This window comes from Apteryx rowi, unplaced genomic scaffold (assembly GCF_003343035.1).
Source record: "Apteryx rowi isolate R43461 unplaced genomic scaffold, aptRow1 scaffold_8, whole genome shotgun sequence".
NCBI lineage: Eukaryota > Metazoa > Chordata > Aves > Apterygiformes > Apterygidae > Apteryx > Apteryx rowi.
The window spans coordinates 8,002,242-8,015,151 of NW_020451093.1; the positions used below are offsets into that span (position 1 = coordinate 8,002,242).

General features: G+C 36.5%; 1 protein-coding gene across 1 annotated transcript in view; it reads right to left on the reverse strand.

Annotated features, from left to right (window-relative positions):
- NEB (nebulin) overlaps window positions 1–12,910 on the reverse strand; it is a gene marked incomplete at its 5' end in the record, with an annotated part of 66,319 nt that overhangs the window by 20,989 nt on the left and 32,420 nt on the right. The window contains 12 exons of the mRNA XM_026088977.1: window positions 153–257; window positions 928–1,032; window positions 1,499–1,603; window positions 1,745–1,858; window positions 3,461–3,571; window positions 4,017–4,127; window positions 4,948–5,052; window positions 6,346–6,450; window positions 7,227–7,331; window positions 7,477–7,587; window positions 12,329–12,427; window positions 12,559–12,660. Coding sequence (XP_025944762.1) covers window positions 153–257; window positions 928–1,032; window positions 1,499–1,603; window positions 1,745–1,858; window positions 3,461–3,571; window positions 4,017–4,127; window positions 4,948–5,052; window positions 6,346–6,450; window positions 7,227–7,331; window positions 7,477–7,587; window positions 12,329–12,427; window positions 12,559–12,660 — 1,278 coding nt within the window. The remainder of the gene's footprint in view (window positions 1–152; window positions 258–927; window positions 1,033–1,498; window positions 1,604–1,744; window positions 1,859–3,460; window positions 3,572–4,016; window positions 4,128–4,947; window positions 5,053–6,345; window positions 6,451–7,226; window positions 7,332–7,476; window positions 7,588–12,328; window positions 12,428–12,558; window positions 12,661–12,910) is intronic.

The window sequence follows — 12,910 nt, forward strand, 5'->3', positions numbered from 1 at the left end:
AAAATTAGCTTTGCTTGAAAAAGCTCTTATATTCATTTAAGCAGGTGAAGAACCTAACCACTTGCAAGGTAAGAGCCTAAAATAATTATTTTATTAAACACATTAGAATGTATTTTTTTGAAATAAGCATCGAAATGAGAAAATAACAATACCGAGCTGAAATTCTTCTGGTTTTCTTTCACGCGCAGTATTTCTGGTGTGTCTTGTACCACTGTAACTTTTCCTTTACTGTTCTGTAGGTCCCACTGATATTGAAGCTGTTAAAAAAGTTTAAAAAAAAAAAGTTAAAAAGTTAAAAAAAATTTAAAGTAAAATACCAAATCTTGAGTCTAGGCCATAAAAACTTACTCTCAGTGGATTTTTTTTTTTTTTTGAAGATTAGAAAAATAAAGAATTTACACACTTAAAGAGGTCATTTCAACATCACTAATAGTGATGTAAAGATGTAGCACAGTTACAAGTATTCTCATTTAAATTAGCAATAGGAGATCCTTTACTAAATTAATTGAAAAATCTTGAAAGATGCCAGATGGTACCTAAAAGAATTAAGTCTCAATGCTGAAAGTTTAAAGATTTCAAGACAGATTGGGGGTAATTGTTCATGTTACCGACCATATAGTCTTGCAGGTAATCCCACTGGCATCACCAGACAACCTCTGTAAGTATAATTTTCTATTACTAGCACAGGAATTGTCAAAGCACTGCAGCAGAAAGGAAGTTTTTTTCAAGAAAATCACTACATCATTTTGGTTGCCAGTGTAACACACAAGTAGGCTGCTGCATACATAGAAGATCCCTTGACTGAGAATCCCTAAGAATATAAAGCCTATTTGGGATTCAAGTGGGATATTGGGACCTTATTAAATGACAAAAAGCTGCACATTTTTGCTATTTGACAGTAACAGTGTTTATTATGCGCATACATACTGTGCTGAAGTTCTTTTGATTCTCACGGACTCTCTGCATTTCTGGAGTGTCTGCAACAGGCACATAGTATGGCATGGTCCTTTCTGCGTCTTCCTTATACTTTTTCTGATGCAAAACACAAAATTCATTCCATTAATATAAAAGTCGTAATAAACAACCTGGCATTGCTTATTGCTGTATAACGCCCATCTCTATAGAAATGTGAGACTTTTGTGTCTGATATAAACTCAGGTTATATCTCTACGTAAGTGTTTATTCTAAACACTTAAAGTTATTAAGGGGTAGGAAAATTCAGCTACATCTATTTAGTGCAAAATTAGCTTCGGTACTGCAAAATCAATGGAAATTATTATACCATTTTATGCATATTCTAATGAATTAATAACATACTGAAATGGAATTTCAATGTAAGAGATGCCCCATCACAGCTCTAGGGCATTTGGTTTTCCAGTGTATCTCCTGAACATTGTAACAGGTAGCTATTCAGATTTATTGAAGAAAAAATGTGCCAAACTAGTATCTGCTCATGTGTTCCCCATGAACAATGATTAAATCTCTTCAGTCAGGTTACCTGGCTTGAAAGGTTCTTGACCTGCTGGGCATGAATAATCTCTGGAGTATCAACAACACTGGTGTAGTTGGCTTTCTCCATTTCTGCCAACTGTTTGTATTTGATCTGTTGGGGAAAGCTCACACTTAGCTGCCTTAATCACATGTATGACAACAATTTTCATTTGGTTTACACAGAAAAAAAATGTTAATGAATTTTCTTTTAAAAAAAGACAGCAGATACGATATATGAGTTATTTGCGCAGACCTGGCTGGCAATGTCAGTGGCATTCTTTGCTCTCACAAAATCTGGTGTCTCCAAAGCCAGTTCTGTCAGACCTCTTCCTTTGATTTCCAGTTCCAGTGCTTTTTTGTACTCTTTCTGCAAATGAAGATAGTAAAAAGATACTTTTAAAAGGTCAATGAGAATGCAATCCCTTTGGCAACTTCAAATAGTCTCATAACACCACAAAATAGGACTAATACTAATATAAACTCACAATTAAAAACACATATAATGTCATTAAAGTGTATATTTTAATACTAAAATGTAGCTACTATATACTAAAGTGTATATACTATATATTAAAAAGTGTATCCCTTAAATCTTGAGAACAAACTGCACTCCTGCAGCAGTGAATGGAGGCACACTACAGACCAGCTATATCAAGCTCACTCTTCTTTCTCACATCAGTAATCTCAAGGTTCCTTCAGGTCATCAGACTGTGGCAGCACAAAAAAATGACTTGTACAGAAAAGCAGCAATAGGGAGGGAGCAGTGTATGAAATGCATGCGGTAGTGAAAAGTGGTCACAGAAGTGTCATGCCTAAATGTCTAAAAACGCAAGGAGTCAGGATTCTCTGACATACTCCAAGCCTTTTGGAATGAATATCCTCCCTAAAATCTCAGTGCAACAGCAGCCACTCTCCCCAAAGGTGGAAAAGATATCCACTAAGGTCTAAAAGATTTATTTTGTATAAACCGGTATCATTCATATCTGTATGCCAGCTCTGCTGAACTGAGCTGAATACGTCTGCTTGTAATATTCTATGGTAACAAAATATAGGCTCTTTGAATAACTCTAAAACAATCACTGCATTAGCAAGTACAAAATACTGTTGTCAATCAGCATGCTTACCTTGAAGAGTATTTTGTTAACAAGCCATATCATCAGTAACATTTAAAAAGTTACTTTTTCAGCTTTCAGCCTGATGAAGTTAAAGCCCTTAAAATATGAGCTAAGCTTAACCTACAAAAACAGTCACTATAAAATATTTATTACACCAGTCCAGTGCGTAACTAAAGCCACTGCTAAGCTTGCAGCCTGCCTGCCTGCTGGCCAGCTCTCTCCATCAGTGCTGGGCAGACCCTTCCTTGGCCAGGAGTCCCGCAGCAGCTGACAACGCTTAGCACTTGTCAGCCTTGGGAGGGGGAAGCACCATAAGCACAGCTGCTGTTTTAAGTATAAAGCACTTGAAAAGAGCTCGCTCTGCACAGCGCATCTCCCAGCTGCAGAAGTTTGCCAGTCTGGTTCCCTCACTCTAGTCCTTTTCTGACCTCCTGTTTTCCTTCTAGTCTCCTCAGCCTTGGCTCCCAGTCCTTGGTGACTGCTCATGACCTAGGACACCCCGCTTGCCAAAGTGACACCTTCAGTTCCTACCCTTAGCCTTGCTGCACCACCATCTTGATTCAGTTTCCCCCTTGACTGATCTGGCCATTGATCGCAGCACCTGATTCCCATCTATACCCCTGACAGCGACATAAAATGTTATTGCACAGCCAGGAACCATTCGCTACAAGTTCAGGCTCCCATTTTTAAGCGTAGCCACCAAAAAGCAGTCATTTTTCTTTCTACTAAAGATTTTCTAGTGACTGACTAGTTCATATTAGTGTCATACTGTCATGTGCACTTATCAAGTGGAGGCTGTTATATCCACTCAGATAGTTTCCAGGCAGCTTTTTTTTTTTTTTTTTTTTTTTTACCTCATTTAGGATTTGAGTTGCATTCTTTGCTCTTAACATGTCTGGAGTCTCTTCTAAGGCTGTTAGACCTTTGCCTTTGACACCTTCCTCCAGATCCCTCCTGTACTCTTTCTACAGAAGAAAGAAAACAAAACTGCAAAGCCAGACTAGATGGAGTTCTACACACCACAATTTTGTTGCAAAAAATGAAAAAAAAGATCCAAAAGGTTTTTTTTAAAACAATAAAGAATACTGTAGAGGGTTATATACAAACTACAGAAACAGAATACAGGATAGTACAAATTGTTCCACGTAAATTGAAAAGGCACACACATACACCCCACAAATGGAACAGTCACACTGATGAGTGTCAGAAAGAGATACAGTAAATATGAATACAGTTAATGAACAGTGAAATAAATGTCCACAACAAATTAGATCACAACACAAAAATACGTGTCAACATGCTTAAAATGAATGGTTAGGGAAAAGGAAGTGGTGAAGAAGGAACGCTGCTGAGGATAATTAGTGAAATTATTTAATTTGACAGAGGAACTAAACACAGAGTAACTGCTACCTCGCTTGCTATTTTGGTTGCATATTTGACATGTAATAAGGATGGTGTAATCTCCAAGCCAGTAAGGTTTCTGCCCTTAATGGACTCTTCAAAGTCCTTCTTATATTCTTTCTAATGAAAGTAAAAAGAAGAAAAAAAAGCAAAATAGCAAATATTTATTACATTTTTACTTTTAATTACGTGAAAAACTATTGGGAGGATGGAAAAGGAGCAGTAGTTCAGTATTAAAGTCACAGTGACAATCTGCTATAGTCAGCGCTGCAGGCAGCTAACAGAATAAATCTTTTTTCTATTAAAGTCCATGAAACAGATCATTGGTTCCAGTGGAAATATGACCTGACCCTGCATTTGTATTGCTTCTGCTTATTTATATATGTAGAGAAAACATTCAATGGAATCACTCAAACATAATGACCAAGGGCCTTATACAAGTGTATAAGTCAACATGTATAAGCCTTCATTTGTGACAGAACAAGATAAAACTTCAAACAAACAGAAAATAACTGCTTGAGGAAATAGAATGACAGGTCAGTGAGAACACTGTGACAGCAGAGACAAACAGGCAATAAATGGCTTTCTCACGACTAGACTTCTCAGGTGAAAACAATAACCAAGGTACTTACACCGACGTCTAGAAAAATCTTTCCGTGGACTTTGGTAACTGACATACATAACATATTCTGTTGCAAGAGCTTAAGTGATATGTACTGCACATCGCATTTCTTCTACGGACTCAAAACTCAAAATATGTACTTCGGGGTTGCACAGGGAAATTTCATGAATTTTAAAAGTAGTATTTCCTAACTAATGTAGGGAAACATAAGATGTAATGTAACAATAATTTTTTAAAGTCTATCAGCATACACAAGAGTATAACTGCCAATATCTTTATAAAGTTTCTTCAGTCTAACAGTAGTGATTTGAATCTTACCTCACTCTGCATGAGCTGAGATTCTTTTGCAGTAAGGTACGTTGGAGTTTCAAAGTCCAACATAGGTTTTCCTTTTTCCTTCTCATACTTTTCTCTGTATTTCACCTGAGAAGAACAGAAAAAAGTTACTCTCCTGAATAATCAAAGAACCAACTCATCAACTAGTATGAGCCTACTCGAGTCAACAGACCTCAGGTAAAAAACGAACCGCTAACACTGATTACCTTCCTGAGATCCACATTAATTATTGTCAAATGTAAAATCAAAGGTCAGGCTTAGTAAAACATGTGGCCTCGAATTCTACCAGCTTATTTCCTATTGTAAAGGAGAAGCAGTGTCAGCTCAGATTTCAAGAAATAAGTGATCGCAAGAAGGAAGACAGGTAGCCGTAAAAATCTAGCTTGAAGGCCCTCAGGCTGCTCGTGAGCCTGCCTGAGCTCAGCCAGGTACGCACCAGGGGATCGCTGGAGTGTTAGCAGCAGTTCAGTGACTTGCTACCTAATTCTGCACATCAGTGTCCAGGACATAAAATATCCACCAGGATGAAGATATTCTTGACTCAAGTTATAGCATCCTGCCTTTAGGGAATCGATTTTTAGACTGCTACATGAGGTAATGATAAGACTGGTCTTCAGCTGAGGAAGATGCAGATCTCAAACTAGAGCAACAAGTGGTGACTTACACTAAATACCAACAGATTTATGACCTTTTTCGTGTACTCCTTTGCTATGTAACCTTTTTGCTCTTCTGTGCCATGCAGCAAAACAATAACTATGGCACTTTGTGATCTAGCAATAATTTTTCTCTTGCCGTAGGGTCAATAAATATCTAGAATAAAGAGGAGTAGAGACCAAATCAGAGGATGGGTTTCTCTGGAATGGATTTGCTGTATTGCAGAGGGGAAAAATATCAATAGACAAATCTAACAGTAGGTATCGTTTTGGATTGTTAGAGCAATTATGGTAGCAAAAGAAAAGCAGCAGAACTCTCCTTTCTATCACTTGTGACTAGGATGAGTAAAGCAATAGAAAATATACTGTCAGCAACAATCCTATTTCTTTCAGTCTCCACTTTCTGTGATTATTTGTCCCTTTTTTCTACAGATGAAATCATCCTGATGAATGTTATTATACTGTGCAACAAGATCTAGGTACAGCAGAAATAAGTAACTTCATGATCTACTTCAGAATGTGGAAATCATACAGACATTTTGTATGGGTTCTATGACAGCAAAAGAGCAAATATTTCTCCTTGACTTCTGTTCTCTCAGTTCTGCAGTGTTTATAAAGCGGACAGGCACAGAGATGGTTATACATTGGAGAATTTGCTAGGATGACTTCTGTGATGCAGAGTTTGGTACTGAACAAGTGAGGTTAATGAGAAACGTGACCAACTTACTTGGCTCTGTAGTTCTGACGCCTCCCTTAGATGAACCTGTTCAAGATTATCTGGCACCACATGGTAGTGACCCTTACTCTTCTCATATTGCTTCTTGTACTGGTACTGAAGGGAAGGTGTCAAAAATCATCTCAATAAAAAAAAAACCCTCAGCAAATCTGCTTCTTAGGTCCAATCAATGCAACACTTCAATGGATCATCAAAGAGAAATTAGAAAAGAAAAAAAAAACAAAAAAACAAACCAAAACAAGAAGTTTAACCCCCAAAATCAGATATTATTTTTAAATATGCGGATGAACACTTATCTTTTCTGATCATTTCAAATGCAGCAAAGACTTTTCAAAACCAGGATTAAAAAAAAGGAAAAAGAAAACACAACAGAAATATGAAAAGGCTTTGTCAGGCAATAATGACTTTTGTCCTTTTTCAATAAAATCACCAAATATTTTGTTAGGCATAATTCTGTACTTCTGCAACAGGGGGATGTTAAACATAAAAATGAAAGAAAAAAAGAAAAAAAGTTTTAAATCATAGTAAGCAGTAAAGAAAAAAGAAAAAATGGAAAAAAACACCATTTGTTAGTGAGATGCAATCAGTTAAAATGTAATAAAGAATGATTCCACTAAAAATGATTAGAAGATTTAAAATATTAGCAGTTCTACAGCTAAAGTTTTCACTGCCCAGAGGATAAATGTGCAAAGTTGCTAGTTGACTAGGAAGTGCTCATTAGACAGGAGAGGAAGAGATCACTACCAGGTGATGTCCCAGGAACAACAAGAGAGGGAGGAGTTGTTACAGAAATAGTTAGCAGAGGTCAATTCAGAACTGAATCAGTAAGAATGGAAAAACCAAACGGATCTGGGGTTAGCTGATGAGCTTACAGCACTGGCGAGCTGGCTTGTACTCAGGACGTGGTTCATAATCAGCGATTCAGACATGTCTGTGACAGGCTTATGAAGTTTCTTTAAATCTGCCTTATATTTCACCTGCAGGTAGGAAAGGGCAAACAGTATCAGCAAAGACTGTTAATAAAACCTGTGATACTTAATGTACTAAGAACATAAAGAAGGTCTTCATTAACGAAGTCTGAAATTTTTAACTTCCCTATAGGAAATGTATAAGTAGACATACCTCACTAGCCATGTTGTGAGCATCTTTCATGGTCTTGTAGATTTTAGCCTCCTTTAAATCATACTTTGGCTTTTTACCCTTCTCTCTGGAAAAATTCTCCTTGTATTTAACCTAAATTCAAAAACAATCAAGTATTACAACTACTCTTGAATATTAACTTGTTTGGTTGCAGAAGGCAAAGAAACTGTATCTCATGCTGATAGTAAGCAGAAGAACAAAGCAGCAGTAACTTGAAGGCATCCATTGGAATAAAAGCTATTTTAAAGATCACCTGACATGGAAAGAAAATCTACATTTGTATTTACAAAATATCAGTTGCAATTTTTCATTCAGTGCACAGATAGCATCTCTTCATTGCAAAAATAGTAGCAGACACAGTGAAGAGAATTATGCTGGCAAAATACAGCTAAATTCTGACCCTCTGAAACATAAAGACTTTTCATTTGATGGGAAGCACACATATATAAGAGATTATTGTATTTCACAAAGAGACAAACTGACACAAACATAAAGAGTATTTAAAAGAAAATTTTACACATCTCTCAGAGAAATATGAAATATAAAAACAACCTCAAGACATACAAGCATTACAGACAGCAAACGTACCAAATGCTTTTATACATACAGTTGTATACATATCATGCTCTGTATAAAGCAGAAACAAAGAAAGATGGTAATGATCACATACAGAATAATGATACAATTAATTATTAGGAATTAGGTTACACAAGAGGCTCAATAATGCTTCCAAACCACATCAGATTGACATCAGCAGGATAAACCATATTCATAAACACGCCTGTAAGTCAGGAAATTTCAGCAGATATGGGTTGGAGGCACAGAAGTGTTTCTACAAATGGGAGTTCTGCTAATGACTTAAATGAGGTCCCTCCCTCCTCCAGCACGGCTTGTCCCAACACACTGCTACAGCTCCAGCTAAAGGTAAATTCCTCACTGCTGCTTGTGAACCTGCAGAAGGGACTATTCCATCAGGAACATTTTTTTAGTATTTTTTTTGCTATCAGAGATTCGTGAAATTGTTGCAGAAGAGTGCAGGAAAAACACAAAGAATTAAAGATTTGGTTCTCAAAACTTCAGCCTTAAGATCTGGCTTGTCTAAATTGAGCCCACAGTTAGTATGTAAGTTCATCCCTATTAGAAGAACCATCAGAATAAAAAATCTGACTTTTTTTTTTTCTTTCCACGTCTTCCCTGTAGTAGTATTCTAACTGGTATGGAAAGAGGTGAGGCAATGACGTTTCTTTCCACTTACCAATACACATTTCTTTGGAGATGCTTTACACTAACAAAACTAGCAGCCTTCACCCCTGGCCTAAAGAACAAGAACTCAACAACTGTCATCAGTCTTTCTAAAAGAATCTGATCTTGTTCAGGACCAAAATAATATTTTTAAAAAGCATTCAAATAAAATAAGACTGTGGCTGATGAGGAAAGAGTTTGAATAGTTCTTCAGTAAAAATTGACTTCCCAAGCCATATTTATACAAAAATTGAAACAAAACAAACTACTGAAGAACTGATAATTAAATTGAGGAACAACTGAACCATGCTACAGGTTTTTAAATTATAATGACATTTACAGAAATTTAAACAGATAGTTTTGTGTTAGTAAAAAAAAAAATAAAATGCTTGAATGCAGAGTTAAATCACATTCCACAGATTTTACACTTTTGAATTCATTGGCACATTCCTGCCCATACAGCACCATACCCCTCATGCTGTACAGCACTGTCCCTCTTTTGTTTTGCAAAATAGGCCAACATTCAGATAAAATAAAACACATAATGAAGCAGGCAAGTCCAGAAGTTATGTAACTGCTTAACAAAACAAGGAATATCAACATTTTTGACATAAAGGGAATCAGTATTGATTCTGACCTCACAAAAATGAAAATCAAAAATAAGTTCACTAGTATCTGTGAAGTTATGGGAATGTAATATTAACATATGATCAAGATCAGCCCACCACGCCAAAGAATTCACTTTTTTGAAACCCAGAAGAAATTTGATTGAAAGATCTGTGCAAAATTAAAAGCAAGCATTGCAGACAGACAGATGAGACACAACCAAAAACAGGCAAGTGGATAAATGAACTGGATATAATCTTGTATAAAGACAAAAGATGTTGCTAGTCCAAGAAGAAATGCCCAGAAGAAAAACAAAGTTAAAGATTACACCAATTATTATTTGCCCCATTATTGTCTCTGAAATAATTAATTTTCTCTCAGGACCTCCAAAATCGTATCAAAGCATGTTTACAATACTACGAAGAGAACTGCTTAGCATCAGAACGAAAGCATGGAAAAGGAGGAGCTCATTATCACTGAATGAGAATAAACATCATTTCTTCTTTTTCTTATACTTTATTTTTCTGGACTAGGTGCCAGTTTAAAAGTCCCTGGTTTCACTGAAAAAATTCTTGTTTTGCTTGACAAATATAGTAGCCGGCATTCAAACATGCACCAGTTGCATGCAGCAGTCATGGCTAGACAGAGAGAAACAAGAAACCCCTTTTTTCATTTGGAAACACATGTGCAAGACAGAAATGGCACAAACCTGTCTACTGCTACTTCAAAAACTGCTACGTAGCCATACTTCTTCTGTTCTGCATAGCTTTGGGGATGGTAAGAAACAAAAGAAAATATGTGCCCTTAAATCACTACAGGGCAGGCTTCTCGGAGGCTCTGGGAGGGATTTACTCATACACTACGCTTCCATTATGCCCCTCCAGCACAGTGTGAACAGAACAGCTTGAAATCCCAGTGTGAGCATCCTGCATAAGGTGTGAACGTTCCCTGAAAATGACCTGCACCATCGTCTAGGCTTGTCATACCAAAGCATATATTTCCATAAGTCAAGCTTACTTGCTGCTTTTGGTATTTTTGTGTGAAAGAGGTGAGTTTTCATGTTGCATGAGTGCATTGGGAACTTCCATTAAAAACACTGCAAGCTCCAAGGCCAAAATGAAGGCCGCAATAAAGTTTCAAGCTCTGTGTGCTGTTTTTGGAGCAGACAAATTCCCCACCCACAGAATTCCCATGCACTGTCTTTCCATAGGAAAAAAGAAGGTCATATCAAAACGAGCAGCCTCACAAGTTTTGCTACATTCAACACCTTTGACACCAAAAGATCCAGTGCAACTGCTGCATCATAAAATCTTTTAACAACTTGTAGTTATAAAGATAATATGCAAGAAAGAGAAAGATGCATAAAAATGGCATTCCCAGTTGTGTCACTTAAATTTATCTTACATGACTACTTAGCATATTAGCTTTCTTAAAGGTTCTCATCCATGGTGTATCATAAGATGCAGCTCCATGCCCTCTCACGTGTCGTTTGAGGTATTCTGCCTATAATGCGTAGCAAGAAAGCCAGATTAGAAACGCAAACAATTACAGGATTAAAGCATGAAGTGGTGAGAAAGAACCAAGTAGAACTGAGATCCTGGTGGAAAAAATTATCACAGGGAACAGCAAGCATGTGCTTCACGCTAACTGCGGATCAAGACTGTTGTATAAAAGTAAACAAGCTTATATTAATACAGCATATTAATGTCAAAATAGAAGATTCTTTTAAAGGTCAGGAGTAGAAAGTAAGTAGCAAAAAGAAACTGAATGTCCACCTCGTGAAGATGGATAATAAGAATTAGGCAAAATGCTGCTTCTTTGAAAGCCAGTACCCAGAAAAGGAAACAAAAGAGAATATCACTAACACCTCAGCCCTAGTATTTGAAAGATCTTGTCATGGCATCATTTTAAGGAAATTCTGTACCTCCATTACTGACATTTAATAAGCCAGTAGAAAAGTTATTAAAAATCTCTAATGTAAGAATATTTTATGCTTATATGTGTAAGTGCTGATTTTTATTTTACTTTTTTAAAAAATATCACACAAGTGAACAAGCAACAAATTTGTATCCATTTCACTACCGGAGACAAGAGAGCTACTAAGAGTTTCTAGGCTTCTTCAAAAAATAGTTTCTAATTCTGGATTACTTCATTTTTAGGCAACACTCTTGAAAACCATCAGCTGCCTTTTAGGGGTACCACTTGTCCTGTTTTATCTTTAGGATATACAGACTTACCCCCTGGACCAGCAGCGTTTTGTAAGAAGGCCAGTTTAATTCTGCTACATACCAACTGTTTTCAGCATTCACAGAATTTATAAATTTGTAAGCTGCACAGCTATTCAGCTACCTGTACGTTCTACATTTTAGCTTTTGCTATTTCCTAAAAATGTTGATACTGGACATTGTAGAAGAATTATAAATGACATTTTTAAGAAGATGGAAACACAATAAGATTTTAGAGATGACAGAAGAATTAAAAGAAAGTGAAGGAAAGAACACAAATAAAACACAGAGGTTATAAATTCCCTGTCTCCTCCTTCTCTGAATCCTCTCTCCAGCCGGTATAGAGGGATCACTTCTGCTCTCATTAAAGCCAGGAGAGTTTTAGCATCTGAGCACAATTCTCCACCAGCCTAATTTTTGAGAAAGTGACTCGACCAGTCTTGTAGCCGTTATGCAGATATAAACGACTACCAGACAAGAAAGTAGTGAATCAGGTCTCACTGATATCACCGTAAGCAGAATCCAGCACTCAATCCAATCAGCTGTTGTTTATTTAACAAAGCAACAGCCTCACATCAGGATTTAAGTTTTCTATGTGTTCCCTTTAAAATATTCCCTTAACCCTTAATCTAGAAATAATTCCAGTTATAATATTAATATTATTGTATAAGTTAATATCATGTCTCAGCCAATCTGAACTCATTACTTTCGCTGCTTGAAAGCTTCACAAACCTTTTATCATTACATTTTTTTATTATTACCTGGCTAGTTAGCTTTGACACCTCCTTTGCAAGTTCAATATCTGGACGTCCCAGCATGGTTACGCCTATGCCAGCTTCTCCACGCTTCTTATATTCAATCTAACACAGAGAAAACATAAAAAGTGTATAGCTTAGCAGTGACCACATGCCCTTCTAATTACTTTTACTATTTTTTATACTAAAATTACTGCTAAGTAGTTATACAGAAAATTAAAAAAAACAACACTCACATCGCTAATTAACTTGGCAGCTTGCGTTGCTTTTTTAATATCTGGTCGATCTGCTATAGGTGTGTAGTGGAGCTTAGATTTAGCATCTTTCTTGTATTCAACCTAAACCGTGATGATAGACAGAGGAAAGCAGATTACTGACGTTTGTTCATGAGGAATATACCTAAATAAGGAAGGACCCAACAGTGCTTGCGGAAAAGTGCCTAGGATATTTTTTTTAATCATTTCACAAAGAATGGAAAAAAACAGTTTTTGCAAGTTGTCTACAAATGAATAAGCACACGTAATTCTGTCTGAATTTGAAGGAATGAAAGAAATTATTAAGTTTGATTTGCAATACGTTACTTTAAAT